Below are 16,784 nucleotides of genomic sequence, written 5' to 3'. Positions count from 1 at the left end.
GGAAAAGCAGGAAGGTTAATGACTGAGGTGGTCAGAGGAGGAAAGACATCATCTCGTGCTCTGGCTTACGTGGGAGGGAAGGTGGTCACCTATCAACACTGACCCAGTGAGTTTTTGACACAGGTTTGTGTGACACCTGATTACTGTGAGATGCATAGAACTGGTTTTCCATCCCTTTGCATTGAGCAGTGATGGATGCATTCCTGCCTGTGGGATCATTATCCTCTGCCTACCCCCAGAGCAGCCTCATCAGTTGGAGTTTGCCATGCAGTCATTAGCGGAGCTCTAACAAAGGCTGCTCTGAAAGTAAGCATCTTGATGAGGCCCAATTTATTTCACAGTTGTTATCCTGTTGTCCTGAGATGACAGCACGGCACTAGGAGGGGTGCCTGGTTTGTTTAAGAAGCAGGCACAGAGCTGTTTCTTGGTCTGCAGGAGGAATGGTGCAGCACGAGGAACTCCTGGTAAAAGACACAGTTATTTTTTCCCCAGCTTTATTGAGATTAATTGACCCACTGAAACATACCTTCAAGCTGGGTGCTGTAAAGTTTGCAGTGGAAAACCTGCTGTCAGCCCAGCAGAACAGAGCTTCCATGCTTTCTGCCTGGAGGGGGAGGCTTTCAGACACAGGTGGGAGCAGGGAGGTGTCCTTTGGGACCACAAGATGTGATGTGACTGTGCTGCAGTGTCAGCATAGCATCAGTCATACATCTCCTGGATCCTGCTTCATTTTCTCTCATCTCCAAGCCCCCCACAGTCATTCCCATGTTTCCATGGGTCTTTGAAGCCTCCTGTGGCCTTCAAGTGATTCCTTCCATCTTCCAACTTCAGAGATTTCTTCGGAATATCTCAGCATCAAGCTAAGATGAGAGGAGTTCAATGTCACAAATGCAAGGAAAGAGCTGTGTCTGGTGTGCAGGACCCTGCCCTTGGGAACAGGGCAGGTGAATGCTGCTCGCTGGATTTGCTCCTTCCCAGAAGCATCAGTGAGTCTGGCAAGGACAAACACATCTGCATGATTAACAGAGCTGGAGGAAGGCACGAGGAGCCACGTAATTTGCGTAGGAGAAACCTGAGCAGAGAGAGCTCAGGAATTTTGACTAATTGGTGAGGCTGGTTTGGGCCTCAGCCAGATAAGAGGAAACAAATTCATTAGAGAAGACTGGAACAAAGAGCTGTGTGCATGAGGGAGAACTGAAATTGATAACCGGGAGATGATGTTTCTAAAAGTGGGGTCAGAAGGCTGTTCTGTTGCATCAAATCATAGGACATCACAAGTTGGAAGAGCCCTCCAGACCCTTCCCCACCTTTGTATCCTTTGCTTAGATGCTCATATGTGTGCCCACTTACATCCAACAGCAGATGCTTGCACAGAGATTAAAAACTGGGCTGGTAGTAAGTGAAGGATGTTCTTCTAGCTGATCCTTGTGTGCACGTGCTGAAGGGGTTAATGGCCTTGCAAGGTGCTGCTTTAGGGGCTGAGAAATAAATGAGAGAAGGAGGGAGTCCCGTCCCCCCCTTCCCCTCCCCACCAAAGCAAAAAGAAAAAAAAAGAAATCTAAAAAGTAAGAAAGAATAATAAAAAATATAAGAGGGAAAAAATGTTAAGAAAAATAAAGTAAAAGGGGAAAATAAGAGTAAAGGGGCTAAAAGTGAAAATGAGGGAAAACTAGGGAAAAAGGGGGAAAATAAGTGAAAAGGGGGAGAAAATGGGCGAAGTGAGGGAAAATGAGAAAAATAGGGAAGAATAGGGGGAGATAAGAGAAAATGGGGGAAATAAGGGAAAATAATAGAAAATAAAGGGAAAAAAAAGGAAACAAGGGAACAAAACAGAGGGAAATCGGGGGAAAAAGGGGAGAAATGAGGATAATAGGGAGAAGTAAGGGAGAATAACGGAAAAGGAGGGAAAATCAGGGAAAACGGTGGGAAGGGAGAGGGAGGTTGAAAGCAAAGAGAGAAGAAAGAAAAAGGGGAAAACAAAGACCAATCGGCGCGCCTGAACCCAAAGGGTAGCGGCCCGGAGCCGCCCGGCGCACAGCCCCGCCCCGCCCCGCAGCAGCGCCCGCCTCCCCCCGCCGCTTTCTGTCCCCTCCGCCGCGCCGTACGGCCGCTCGCTCCGGATCCCTCCGCGGGTAACTTCGCGCTGCGCGGCGGGGCGCGGGCGGCTCTGCCCTCGGCGTGGGGCCTGCCCGCCCCGCCCGGTGGCTGCGGCAGCATGGCCGAGATCGGTATCGACCAGTCCAAGCTGCCCGGAGTCAAGGAAGGTACGGGCGCTGGGATGCGGGGAGCGCGTGGTGCCGGCGGGCGAGGAGCGGTGCCCGGAGCCGCGCTGCGTGATGGAGATGGGCGTGCGGGGCTCTGCCGGGCTCTGCCGCAATCCCGTTTTGTGCTTCGCCCTGCGCGTCCCTGTGGCTCACGGGAACCGGGGTGAAACGTGAAACTGTGGCGACCGGTTTTAGCGTTGCCCGTCCTCGGCGCCTGCCGGGAAGATGAATGCCGTTAACCCTTGCAGCGGGTTGGTTCGATGGGATGACAGCCCTGTGCGGGCAGCCTGCACGTGGTTGGGCTGGTTCGGTTGCGCTCGGCGGGCTCCGGGTGAACCTGCGCCTGCGGTCAGAGGCGCTGCGCCTCCGGGGGACCCCGGTTCGAGGCTGCTGTCCGCCTCACCCCGCTGGATGGGAGCGGTGCCACGAGAAGCTCCGACCTGCAAGGCCGCCGAGGCCCGAGTTGCGTTCTGTAGAGCCTCGGGCCCGTTCTGAGCTCTCAGCTCAATGATATCATTTGTTTTTGTTGAGCCGAGTGTTGAAACTGAGTTATGGCCCGGTTTAGGTCTATTCATGCTCAGAGTGAATGCCAGCCAAGGGAAGAAATGCATCACCTTCCGTGCCTGGGGAAATATTTGTTCTTCCGATACAGAAATCACTGTTGATTCTTCTAGGGGAAAAAAAAAAAAAAGGCCACAAAACATTCCCTTTCTCAGTTTTGGGCAAAGGTCAGCTCAGTCGTTCATTAACAGCACGGCTCCATGCTTTGTTGTGGTGCGAGGACTTTGTTCAGCTTCCCTTTGGGGGGCTGCGTGGGTCTGCTTCCAGTGCTTTCCTTGGGACAGCCATGTGACAGTGCCATCCTGCTCTTCTCTTGTGGTCTTAAAGCTGTTTTACAGCCTGGTTGCTGCTGTGCAGTGAAAATGTGCCAGCTGCGGCCCGGTGCTTCCTTCTTGTGGTTACTTTCTTTCTTTCATTTTCAAAGCCACCTATGTTAGCTGAAGGCTTGTCATAGATGGGGCTTTGCTGGTGAAAACTAGTTCAGCCAGTCCACTTTATTTGGTTTACTAGTATAAAATATAGCCTTAAAGCACTCATTTTCAGCATCAGCCAGACCTGGTGCTGCAGCCTAGTGTTACAACCTCTTTCCAGGCATGCCAAGTGCCTGCTTTGACCACTGTGGTTAGCAAAGCTCTTGTAAGGCGTTTGCTGAAGGCTTTGGTGGTGGCTGCAATATGCAGGCTGAGTGTCTCTGCTCTCCTCTCCAGTGTCTATGATGTTCTCTTTTCACAGAGTGGCTTTGGCTGTGTGTGTGCTTGTCTGACCCTCCCTGGGGCATTGCTTAGCTGCCTGCACACAGATCTCTTACACTGGAGGTCTAATCTGTGAGCCTTTCAGGGACAAAAGAATCCTGGAAATATTATTCTAATTGGTTACTTGCAAAGCAAGCAACAAGCTGGCTTGAGCTCTGCTTGCACGTGTCTTTCATCTCTTGAGATCTGATGCATTACTAGAAGTGAAAATTGGCAGCCATCCTTCCCTGCAGAGATGAGAGCTGGGGCTGCAGAGCTTGGTGCTGGCCTGAGCCCTCCCAGGGGAAAAGGGGTTTGGGGGAGGGAAGGGGAGACCCAATGCCCTGGTCCTGCAGTGCACAGCTCTTCAGAATTGCAATTGATGAAGTTCTCCATTTAGTATTATTTTTAATAGCATTAAGAAGAAATAGGGCAGTGTGTCTGCACCTGTCATTAGAATCAATGCAGCCATGCTGCTGTCACTTAGGCTTCATTCTACTTATTCTACTTGCACCCTGAGAGCACAGCAACAGTGCTCACTCTGACTTCTGCTCTTCATTAAGCATCTGCTTTGACTTCCTGGAGCTCCTGATTCATACGTAAAGGGCTGCTGGTTGTTTCCCAAATGTGGTAGTAAAAAATGCAACCACTGCTTTGGGTGAGGAAGAAAGGTTTGGAGCTTTATTTTTTCCCCTTGTCAGGGCAGCCCCAGGGGCAGGCAGCCTGTCTGTTTTTTGTTTTTTTTTTTCTTGCCTTATCTCAAAAGGAATAAGTTTGTGGTAAGCATCCATCTTCCTCTCAGCCACAGCACCTTCCCTCTGACCTCTGCAGCTTAACCTGACCTCCATGGCACTGCTGCAGGATGAACCTTGTGATGCCAGACAGACGGTGTCCCGAGCAGCAGACTGCCTGATCTTATCAGCTTACAGCATTTCAGTGCCTGTGTGCTCTGCATTATGGCACTGCAAGGAGGAAACTTGATGTCTATCAGAAACCCCAGTGGGTTCAAACGTTTTGAAGAGATTCCTGTGAGGGATACATGGGGATGGGTTTCACATTGGGGTTTTTCCAGGGGGGTGGTGTTGGGGGCTGTCCTCATGTAGAGAAGGGGTTGGACTCCAGCTGGATTAGTGTAATGGGGGCAACTCTGAGAGCAGGTGCTGATCAGCCAGGTCACCCTGCAGCCACCTGCACTGTGCCCCTTGGCTCCAGATGGTGTTTTTTTCATGAAGCATTATGTGCTATGTCACAGTTTTCTGCTTGGTGACTTCCTCTGAGAAGCACTCTGAAAAATGCAGGCAAGCTGGATGGCTTGGGGGCAGCAAGGGCAGGGGCTGACGGGACATGGACATGGGATTTTCTTTCTAGGTCATTGGTTCATGTCCAGCACTTCTGAGTAATAGGAGGTCTGTTTTTCCAGAGTTCATAAATTCAGTAGCTGAGGCTGTGGTGCTCGTTTTGCTTCTGGTTAAAGCTGGGTGAAAGTTTTATTGTTCATTCAGCTGTCCTGGATCTGCAGCACTTGGAAGAAGAGGGGGACAGGATTAGCATTTCAGGTCTGTGGCACTGGGGCGCAGCTCTGAGCAGGCAGGTCTGCCTCCTGCTATTGTGTGCATTGCCCTCTGTGAGCTTCCATGAACAAAAAAAAGGAAAAAAAACAGCCTTTGGCAGACAGGAGCTTCCAGACTTGCACTGGTGCCTTCTGCAGGCACATGTTTTCTTAGCTACTGATGAGCAGAGAAGTGCTGGGGCTGGGATAAAGGAGTCATGGTCTTTTTTTATTCATTGGCACTCTCCAGGGTGGCAGCAAGGTGGGAGGCTCTCCTCCATTGGCAGTACAAGACATTACCATTGCTGCTGTCTGAGCAGTGACTTGCCAATAGCCTTGTGTTTACTGTGACCGTGGGCCTCTGTTTAATCTTTAATTTCCCATGGCAACATCAGAAAGCTTCTGCGTGCCAGGACCTGGAGACGGCAGCTGTAAAGAGCAGGGTGGGCCGGTAGTGCCCTCGCTGGGGCTACACAAGGAAAGCCCTGCCTGGGGAAGTGTGTCTCAGGGCTGTGTGAAATGCCTCTGCTTTGCTGCAATAAGCCTTGTTTTCCTTTTTGCTCAGAGCCTTGTTTTCCTTCTTGCAGTTCACATCAGTGTGACGATTTGTGGGACAAAGTGACATGTTCCCTCCCTGCTTCCTCGTCCCCCTCCCAGCATGTGTGCAGCTGGCTGCCTTCCACGTATTTGCTGCTGCTCCTCTGCTTAGCGTTGGTTGAAAGGCCAAAAGACTGAGGAAGATGGCTGAGGAGTTGTTAAAACTGTCTTAAAACTTCAGAATTTTAGGGCTGCTGGGCACTTCTACCCACGAAGGCAGGGCAGCCCTGTGTCCTTACAGTGCTGGTAGTAAGCCAGCCACGTGGAAGCATATTGATGCTTTTTTAAAATAGGAGCCTTTGCACCATCTCTCGGTACATACAAAGACCCCACTCGCTATAGGTTAGCCCTGTAAGCCATGGCACACTGCTGCTAGGAGAGCACAGCACCTGTGCCTTTGATGAGTGCTGTTCAGGACAGAAAGTGGCAGTGGTTAGCAGGTGATGTGCTCTTCTCTTTTCAGAGGAAGTCTAAAAAACTGCGCACAGAGTTTGTGTGTGTGTTTGTGGTTCTTCCTTCTCCCACATGTTCTGCTGAATCAGGAGTCTGTGGTTGGGGGAAAAGAAGAAGTGCTACGTGAGTTAATTATGTGATATTCAGGTAGCAATGGCAAAGGGGCAAATGCTTGAAAACTCTGTGAAATGAGTGCACGTTGCTTTGACCACTTACAACTGGACAGGACAGGAGGCTGCAGTGTGCCCCAGCAGCACTGCCGCATCGCTGGGGTGAAGCAGTAGAGGATAGCAGGGAAAGACCTGGGAGCTTTCCAAGCCATCAGGGTGTTGGTTGTTTTTGTGGCACGTGGAGCTGCTGTTCACGGCACTCTGCTCTCCTGCAGGCGTTGCAGCCGGCGCCAGGTTTCTGAAGGAAGTTATGTTGGGAAGAGGCTGGGCTCTGCTGGGGTTATTTGCAGTGCCTGAGGGCCCAGTGTTCCCACTGCCTGGTGCTGCCAGGAGGGATGGGCAGCCCTGCTTCAGCCCTGCTTGCTTTCTTCAGATTCCTTTTGCTTCTGGTCCTGATTTTAGTTGTCTGTTTTTTTCAATCCCTAAGCTGGTGTGTATATTGTATCATTTAAAGGTGATTGACCTCCCTCCCCCTCTCCCCTTGCAAAGGAAAAGACTAACTTCTTGCTGTTCTTAAGCTAATTTTGAGTTCTCGGAGCACAACCAAAGCAGCTTGTTTCAGGTTTGCACTGTGATCCTCATCTCTCTGCCCATCTGGCTCCGGAGGCTGGGACTGTATTCTTACCATCTTATCCTGCTGGTTTTGATCTTAGCTGCTCCAAGGGCAAGGTGCCAGCTCAGGGCTCTGGCAGGAAGGGAGACGTGCGTTCTCAGTGCTGCAGCTCTGCTGACTTGTGGCTCTTCTGTAGATAGCTGTGAAGGTCTGACTGATCTGGGGCCAGCTTTGGTACTTTGTGTTCAGAGCTGACTAATGAACTTGGAGAACTTATGTGTGGGAAGTGAGGAGAGGGGAGAGCACCCAAAAGGGGCTGGTAAAGGGGGAAGTAAATAAATGAATAATAATAAAAAGGAGTTGGAAACGAGGCAGAGCATCCTTTGCTGGTAGATATAGGAAGTCTGTCCTCAGAAAGTAGATCACAGAGCAGCTCATCCTGAGCACTGGCAGTGGCTGGGCAGGCAGCAGACAGGAGTGATCCTTCCTAGGAAGAAGGGAGCTGATAGGAATCTGCAGGAGTCAGTTGGAAGTCATGCTGCAATCAGCTCTGACACCTTCTGCTTGGAACGTAGCAGTTGGCTGGAGTGAGCCTGACGGGCTGCCCTGAGGCCTGTCCTGCTGGAGCTTTGCTTCTTGCATATCTGATATAATGAATAAAACCTGATTTGTCTGTGTATGTGTGCTGATGCTGCCATCAGTCTGTCTGGCTGTAGCTCTGGATTAGCTGCAAGCTTTGGAGCGGTCTCTGGTTTGGCTGCAGTCATCTGAGCACTGGAAGGAAAGTGATACTTCTGCTTGCTCCTCCAAATGACTGCAAGCTCACTGGGGTGTGAAACCACACTGTGGGGTTTTAAGAGGAACTGGAACTCTTCTTGGTACTTGGCACCTTCTGTGAGGGCATCAGCTTTCAGCAGTCAGCCTTGCATGGAGTCTTCAAAATGATGTGTGAACTTGTACTGGAAGGGTCCTGGACCCCTGCTCTCTTGCATTCTGCTGTATTATCTTTTAGGATTATGCTGGAGGAGAAGCCTGGAAGAGCTGACACTGAATTCAGTGGCTCCATCTCTGTGGTGTTGCTCTGTGAGTTTATTCATGACTGCCTGAAACAGAGGGTCAAAAATGTGGGTGAAGCATCCTAGAGTGCTGTGGCTCCTGGGAGCTGTCCCAACCCATGGGATGCACCTTCTAGCACTCCCCATAGAAACTGCTGAACTGAGTGAGGGGTTCAGGCTTGTGCTGAGCAAAGAGCAGAAGTTTTATCTATCTGGGAAATCGGTGTGTCCTTCCAACAATTGTGTAGTATAAAATTGTTTAAAATGCTGTAGTGAAAGCTACTTACCGGATCAAAGTAAAATAGGATGATTGCTGCTGAGATGACTGTGGGGGCAGGGAGTGTATATAGCACAGATCCCTTGAGATGTGAGCTCCATGCCTGAGCAGTTTGCTGAGTGGGTGGCTGTTTTGAGTTGCGCGTGAAAGGAGACTTTCTTTTGTTCCCTTACACCGATTTAAGTGAGTGGTGTTGGGCTTAAAACTAAAACTGCCATGACATCCTGTCTGCAGAAAAAACACACAACAAAAACCTCCAGAAAAGGACAGCATTGTATGATCCATAGGACACCACTCAAGGCTTTCATTACTGTTGGAGACATCTGTGAGTGTGGTCTCCTGGTGAAGGTAACTCCTCTCTCCTTTCCTCAACATGCATGGTGCTTCACCCCTAGGCAAAATAGGGATAAAACACACTTGGAAGGGCCAGTGGTATTTGTTATGCAGGCATTGGCTGCTAGGAAAATTTCTGTCTTGTTAGCTTTTCATGTTGCATGTGTGCTGGCTGAGTCAATTGAAGCTATGTCAGATGCTGGAGACGAGGGCTGCAGAAGCAACTTCTGCTTTCATCCATAGTTAAAGATTAACTTCATTCACATACAAACTTAGCTGTGTATTGAATATTGTGAATAATATTTGGTGGCTTGAGTTCTGCTGCTTGGCTCTGGCATCACAGTGGCCAAGCTACTAGCCAAGTCTGTGACTCCAGGAGCTGCATCTGAGAACCAAGAAGAATGTGGCTGAAAGGGCTGAGTTTCCAAAGAGTGTGCTAATATACCTGAAGGGTCAAAGTCACTTCCAAGCACATGTATGAGCTCGAAGTGCTTAAACTCAGTGTATTCTTCTGAAAACCAAAAACATGGTATTTAACGTTCCTGACCTATGGATTATGTGTTAAGCTTGGCAGATAAGTGCTCTTATCTAGAAAGACTGAAGATGAAATAGGATGGAATTATCCAACATTGAAAAAGATGTCTGTAATAAAAACAGAATGAGAGATTTCAGTCATTTTGGGACATGGTCTGAAATGACCTTCTGAGGTCCCTTGTGGTGCTACTTTTTGCAGTCTTAGACATTCTTGTTTGTCTGTGCAAGCACGTCACCTCCTCTGTTGGAGTGCTCAGCAGATGCTATCTCTGCTTGAGGACTGCTCTAGAGTATAGTTCACAGGCATGTTTACTAAAGAGAGTATGCAAAACTGGTGGGCTCAGAGAGGGCACTTCCTGAAGGGAGAGCTGCTGATTTCTATTTCAAGGCAGGTTAACAAAATAGGCTTGTGTTCTGAGGATTTGGTTCCAAAATATCTGCAAACTTCCATTGCAAAGCATAGGTTGGGCAGGTGACAGCTTATTGTTGGGGAATGGTGCAGACAGCACAAGGTTCTCATACCCTTGACCTTAAGGCATTATCTTTAGAGCAGTGAGGATAACCTCATTCCCAAATCCCAAGCTGTTTTTAGCTTTTGTGCCAGAACTGCCAATTAAAAAAACAAAACAAACAAGCAAAAAAAAACCCAACAACAAACCAAACTGGTGGTGGAGATATTTCGTACTCTGTATGTTTATCCTTTTAAGAGCAAAGCAGAGACTTCTCTGCTCGTTATCAATGGGGGCTGCCCAGCTTCCTTGTGCTCCCTTCCCCAGCCTGCCTGGTCCTGTCTGTTTCTCAGGAGCCGTCTTTTCCCTGTGTGAGGTTGATTTCCGTGGCATTGGCCGCCCATGGTGACCAAAGTCCCAGGAATGCTGCTGGGAAGTGATATGGATTAGCACAAGCTCAAGAATCTCTCAGTGCGATGGGAGAGGCAGGAAGGAAATGAAAAGCACTGAGGTCAGGCCATGTATCTCACAAACCAGGCGGTGCTGGAACTGCACAATCCCTCTGGAGCTGCCCCTGGTTTATCCCTTGCCCCAGCCATGGCTGCTCAGCCAGGTCATCTTGGGCTTGAGGAAATCTTGGAGCACTCACCTGGCTGATATAGTCCCTGTGGTGCCAGTTGTTCTTTCTGATTTGCAGTTTTATTAACTCAGCATCTTTCCAAGATTGCTGGCTTGGAACAGGCTCTGCTTATTGCTCTCCAGTTAATTTGTTAGCTCTGTAGGCCTTAAGAAGCAGCTTTAGCTGCTGAAACTATTTTTTTTATTTTTTTTCTCTGTCACCGTCTCCCCTTCCTCCTGTCCTTTGCTTCAGGATTCAGAAACTGCAGATGTTCAGAGCTAAGCATGACTCACACCTTCTCATTTATTTTGTGAACTATCCAGCACATGATGCTGAGGGGGAGAATGCAGGGAGTGGGAGGGGATGGGGAGCAAGGGATGGTTTTTTAAACCCCAAAAGAAAATACTGGGAGTGTGCCTGTGTTGAGCTGGCAGTGCTCCCGGGGCACATCAGAAGGCCAGCACCAACATGGGGCCCTTGGGCTGATGTCACATGGCGAGGCCTTGGCCGCCAGGCACAAGTGAGGTATGGCCTGCTGGAGGCCCTGCTCGCTCTGCTGCCCTTCCCCATCTCTGTCACACAGTACTGAGGGCTGCCTTAGCTCCTCTGTTGTGGTTACCTCACTCCCTTTGAAGCAATTCAGTATTAAAGTGCTGAGTTATGAGGCTGAGGTAATGCTGAAGGAAGCTGGTGCAGCAGGATAGAAAGAGGAAAAGATTATTTTGTGAAATTTTGCCAAGTTGCTGTACCTGACAGGGCTTTCAGCCATTCTCACAAAAGCCGTATGCCTCAGCGATGCTTAGAAAGACGCGTTTTGGGGCTGAACATCTACCAGCAAGTGAGGCCTGTGCATGGGGCTTGCAGAGAGGCTCTTCTGGGTCCCTGCAGCAAGCGAGCTCCCCATCACATGCCACTGCATGGGTTTGGTGGTGCGATCTGGGAGTGTTACTCAGGAGTTGGCTAAACATGAACCAGCACTGGCTCAGGTTTTGGCCCAGGTGGGCAAAAAGGCCAACGGCATCCTGGAAATGCTGCAGAAATCAGGAGGTGATCGTCCCTCTGTACTCTGCACTGGTGTGGCTGCACTTTGAGTACTGTATTCAGCTTTGGGTCCCTCACTGCAAGAAAGACACTGAGGCCCTGGAGCATGTCCAGAGAGGGGCAATGGAGTTGTGAAGGGTCTGGAGCACAAGTCTTATAAGGAGCAGCTGAGGGAAGTGTGTTTTTTCAGTCTGGAGGAGAGGAAGTTCAGGGGAGGCCTTATTGCTCTCTACAACATGAAAGGAGGTTGTGGTGAGGTGGGGATTGGCCTCTTCTCCCAAGTAGGGTGAGAAATATGGCCTTAAATTGTGCTAGGGGAGGTTAAGGTTGGATATCAGGAAAAATTTCTTTGCGGAAAGAGTGGTGGTCCACTGGCACAGGCTGCCCAGGGGGTGGTGGAGTCACTGTCCCTGCAGGTGTTCAAGAACTGTGCTGATGTGGCACTGAGAAACATAGTGGGCATGGTATGATGGGTCTGGACTAGATGATCTTAGTGGTCTTTTCCAACTTTAATAATTCCATGATATGATTCTGTGCTTCCTGCCATGCCTTGGTCCTTGCTTTCCCTTCTGGCATTTCTGTGCTGGCATCGCTTTCGTTCACAGCTGTGCCAGAAGTGCACATCCCAGCATACTCCCTGCTGTGACCTGGCAGATTGGTTTAATCGGCCCAGGGCAAACCTGTTGTCAGTGTTTCACGCTTTGCTGGACTTGCCGATTGCAGCTGCTCTGATCGTGCCCCTGCTGCTTGTTTGACTGCCTGATGGCTTGCAGCCAGGGACTGGGAATGGGAAATTGAGTTAATTCTCAGTGGTGAACAAGCATCAATCTTACCTTTTCATTTCTTAGCCATGCAATTAGGGAATAGGTAAACAGATTGCTTATCCCACAATGCAAAGCCTCTCAGAGAGGAGGAATTGTGGTTCTGTTGTCACTGGAGCCATCCTATTTCTCAGCATGAACCCAGTGCCAGTAATGCCATATCTTGAGCTTAGAGTGAGGGCTCATGCTGCTGTAGCTTCGTTTCAGACCACATCTATCCAATTTGCGTCCTCAGTAATTTCCTATCAGCCTTATTGTTGGATGCAACTTCAGGGAAGGAGAATTTGTTTTCTTGGCCTTCCTGCAGCTGTCCTTGGCTCTGTGCCATGAACACTGGGTCCATCTTGAGGGAGCACTCGGCACTTGCCATCACTCCCAAATTTGCAGGGAGCCGCAGGTGTCCCCATCTCCTGCCACTTGGCTGGCTGACAGTGCTCTGTTCCATTCATAATGGGATGTTCTCATCCTCCTTTGCATGTTGTTCTCAGGCTGACAGAACTTGGGAATAATGTGCTCAGATGAGTTAGGGGCATTCAGTCTAGCCAAGTTTCAGTCGGTGATGAACATCTCCTTCTGCTCTGCCAACAACTTCAGCATCACAGGGCGAAGTCTGTGTGCTCCAGTTAGCCATTCATGGATTTAGGAGAACTGCCATCCATTAAAACTTAATCCCTGTTGTACTGTAGAAATGAAGCTCACTGGAGAAGGTGAGACTTTCTGTGGGGCTTGGTGCAAGACTGCTGGGAGAAGAGCAGCGGTCTTCTACCACAGCCCTTCTGCCTTTTTGCTTGCACACCCAGTATATTTCTGTCACCGTGATTTTTCCCATATGAGTAGCAAAGTGTAGCTGGGTGTGAGCAGAATGGAGCACGTAATCTAAAGTCCTTCTGTGCACGTGTGCCTCTCTGAGGAGGGGAGGATGGAGCAAAGGTCTGCCAGCACCTTCAGCGTCATGACCAACATGACAGAGCTCAAATGCCATGGGGAGCAGAAGGGAGTTCAAAAGGGCTGGGATGAAGTTTCGTAATCTTTGCAGATGCTTCACATATGCAGCTCTGGAAATGTTCGCCCTTGCTTCTGCACTCCCTTGTTTTGCTCGTACAGCTGTTCAGGCATCTGTGCAATGAACTTGCTCACAGACCTACTGTGGTAAATACAGCACTGCTTTCTCCTTTTAGTTTGTGGGTGGGATTTTTTTCTGTTTTTTTTTCTTTCTTTTTTTTTTTTTTTCTCCTGTTGTTGTTATCAAACCTTCAGGAGGAAGTGCTCAAAGATGTGGTGGTAAAAGCACAGCCCTTGCAGTGCTGCACTGAGATGTCTCTGCTTAGCTCCAGCCTCTGAGCCAGAGGTACCTTTCCAGCAGAGTGGGTGATGCTGTGTGAGCAGAAGGTGGCTGTCTCACCATCATTCTGTGAAAGTAAATAGTGTTAGGGACCACAGAGTAAAGACTTTTTGGGGAACGTCTGTCCCCATCCCATAAAAACGTATTCCTGAATGCTGGACACCCTGAGTATGTCACCTGTGGGTAGCACTGCTGCCTGAAACGGCTGTGGTTGGTGGCTGGAGGAAGCATTATTTATAGGAAAGGCCAACTGGAAGTGTTTCATTGCTAGTTAGTATTTAGTATCCTCTTGCAATAAAAAGAAAGCGACAACAAAGCCTTAATTGCACCATCCAGAACTTATGTGCTTAAAATGAATCATTCTGGGATTGTTACTGTAATCACTGTCCTCATCTCCACCCTGCTGCTTGTCCCTCCTTCCCTGAAGCACTGCCTTTGACCTTGAAGGGAGGGCTGCTTGAAGTGCAGCCTTATCTTCCGTCTGTCATCTGCAAAATGCCCTCAAATGCACCAAGGCTTATCCTTGACCACATTCAACAGGATTTTTGGTTAAAGTGATAACGTGGCTGCAGTCAGAATCTCTTCTAAAAAGGCTGTGAAGCTCTGTGGGTGCTGAGGAGCATCCTGATACATCTCAGTTAGCGTGTGTCACTGTGAGACAAAGGGAAGCTCGTGGGACTGTGGCTGCTTTCCCCTTCCCTTGCAGTGTTTTCTATCCTTTGTGGCGTTGGAAATGGTGTCTGCTCAGACTCTTCAATGAATGGGTTCCTCAGAAATTGCCCTCGTAGCTTTCCTACATCCTGGGGGTCTTAGACTCCCCTTGAAGTGGGAGCTCCATGTGCAGCAGTGCATGCTTTGTGTGTATGTGCTCCCAAAACACCAGACGCTGCATGTGGCCCTGTCCCAATAGGTGCAATGACTGTTTTACTGCTCCACTGCCTATCATAACAAGTTAAAAATAAACCCTTGTGTTTTCCCACAGTGTGGGCAGAGCATTCCTTTGAAAGCTTGAGAGTGAGAGTGATCGGCGTTTGTAAAAAATATGCTCCTTTCAGACTGGTGCTCATCCTCTTCCTGTTTATTTGTCTCCGGGTCAGCACAGCTTCCAAAAAGAAGCTGAAAATTACCCATGATGGTAATGCTGTGGGTGGTTGTTTTGGGTTCTGCAGGTCGACTTCTGGAGTCTGAGAACAGCTTGATGGGAAGACAGAATCTTCCCCCTGAGAGAGGAGTCTGTGTCTTGGGGAGATGTGTTTCCACCAACATTTTCAATGGGAAATTTCAACTCTTTTTCAACCCAATGACTCCCCTAAGTTTTGGCTCAAAAATTAAAAATTTTTCATGGGAAAGTATTTATTTTGTCTGAAGTCCATAAATTAACTCAGGGACAGTTTTCACACTGAAAATGACTTGATAGCCCTCGTCTGGAATACGCCCAGCAGGCTCGGGGGTAGGAAACTGTTCACCACCCCACGTGACTGAGGTATGTGCTGATGGAAGGAGCGAGGATGGTTTGAATGGGTTTTGAATACTCATTCATGTGCCTAAGGGAAAAAGAAACCTTTTGTCATTTCTCACGATAAGCATGAAGATCGAGTTGCTCGTGTTTCAGAATCTCAAGGTCTAGTTTTGGACTGCATCCAGCCACTCCTATCGCAGGGCTGGGTAGATAATGTTTTCCTTTTGCACTTCCAAGTTAGGCTTATCTAAGTAGAAATTAGTTTCCTGTGATTCTTTTGGGCTTGTATTCTCATAACTGTTGAGATGGTATTGGATTCAAGATCTGTGTATTCTGCTTTCGCCCTACAATTTCCAAACCCCTTTTGGTGGGGGAGAGAGAGCAGCCCCAGGAACTGTGGTAAAACCCTGGGAAAGCTAATGAAGGCCTTCATTAGTCTTAGAGCACGGGAGTGTAGTGATGCCAGGTAAAGTGCTTCCTTGGAATGCACATTATGCCAAGCACACCAAGTTGCAGGTTTGAACCATTATGGGTTCTTGCTTCAAGCCACTGAAGTTTCAGTCATTTAACTTTCCATGTTGGGTATTTGCGCATGACGTTTGCGTGCATTACACGTTGTATGAGTTTCTGGTGTGATTGCACAGCAATCAGTGCTGGTCCCAGTAATGTTTGTCACTTTTCATCCATGCTCAGGGTAAATACAGAGTTGTTATCAGTTTGTGATGACTCGAAGCCAGAGAGGTGTGTAATGTAAAGGTGGGGCGTTTGCAAAGCTGCCTGTATTGCCAACTTGGCTTCACGCTGCTTTACAGGAGACAAATGCAAGGGATGTAGCTTGGCATGAGGAATGCAGGCCACGTTCAAAGTCTGCATGGCAGAGAACAGAGGCTCTGAGAGTAGCAGCCCAGTGGTGGACATTCCAGGGCTGTGGAGCAGGGCAGAGATGTGCCCTAAGTGCTGACTTGGACTGGTTGGAGCAGGACAGTGCCTCTGCTTGAGAACCGAAGCATCTGTATTGATATTTTTTTCTTTTGTCTTTTTCCCCTTCCTTCCTCCTCATCCTCATTCTCTTGGCATTGTTTTCCCGTACAGTGTGTCGAGACTTCGCTGTTCTGGAAGATCATACCTTGGCCCATAACTTGCAGGAACAAGAAAGTAAGTAGCAATATTTGGAACAAATTGAATCAAATGTATCCCTGCAGATAACTGTTTCTGTGTTGTTCTTACCTTGTTGGTTTTTGTTTTTTTTTTTGCTTAGAGCAATCCTCCCTGCTTTTGTTTTTTTCATTCTTTCTAATAGAACATTGTTATCATTGTTGTATTTGCTGTCCTGTAACATTACTTTGCGTTCTACCCCTGCTTGTATTGCCCTCTAGAGATGGTTGCATTTCATGTATACAGTTTTTTCGTTCCATTTATAATGGAGTTTCTTTATGCTGACTATAGTAAGATTGCATATGGAAGTGCACTTGAGATTTTATTGCTGTGTGAGGCTGTTAGAAATGACTAGCATGTCTGGAAGCTTCCCATTTTACAGGCTGTCCTGAGTGCAGCCAGTAGAGGCCTGCTTACTGACTAATTCCAGAACTGCTAATGCCTGCCTTCAGAACGGAGGCTTCTTTTTAATTAAGATGTTTTGAGGCAAGGCAGCTGCGTGCTTTAAAAAGGAGAGGAAAAAAAAGTACAGCCAGGAACTTTCAAGTGGCTGGTGATTTCTATACAGGAGATGTTTGCTTTTCAGTCAGGGCTGAGGTGGCCTCTCTAATCTGTTTTGCTGCATGCCAGTCGCATTGGTATGTACCAGTACTAGGTGCTAGTGCTGTTCCATTGGCTCTACTGAGCATGCAGCTTGCACTGAAGTGACTCTTACCGTTGGGATGTGAGACCACCAAACAAAAACTGGCTCTCAGTTGCAGTTCTTACAGTCATCTTTTCTTGGAGACATTATCCATGTATGGTAAAGGGCTCACTGTAGT

At 48.6% G+C, this 16,784-nt stretch overlaps 1 protein-coding gene across 3 annotated transcripts in view; it reads left to right on the top strand.

The window, feature by feature from the left end:
- The first annotated feature begins 2,073 nt into the window (after positions 1-2,073).
- CCDC50 (coiled-coil domain containing 50) overlaps positions 2,074-16,784 on the top strand; it is a 39,502-nt gene continuing 24,791 nt past the window's right edge. For 2 of the 3 annotated variants that reach the window (XR_016469654.1, XM_090147388.1), the window contains exons 1-2: positions 2,074-2,264; positions 15,901-15,963. Coding sequence is in view for 2 of the 3 variants with exons in the window: in XM_090147388.1 (XP_090003514.1) it covers positions 2,216-2,264; positions 15,901-15,963 (112 nt within the window). In the remaining variant the exon portion in view is untranslated. The remainder of the gene's footprint in view (positions 2,265-15,900; positions 15,964-16,784) is intronic. The other variant, XM_031603405.2, reaches the window with a different exon arrangement.

Source organism: Phasianus colchicus, chromosome 10 (genome assembly GCF_987193195.1).
Source record: "Phasianus colchicus chromosome 10, bPhaCol1.hap1.1, whole genome shotgun sequence".
Lineage (NCBI taxonomy): Eukaryota > Metazoa > Chordata > Aves > Galliformes > Phasianidae > Phasianus > Phasianus colchicus.
The sequence above is the reverse complement of the archived record's forward strand: the minus strand, read 5'-3'. Positions and strand labels throughout refer to the sequence as shown.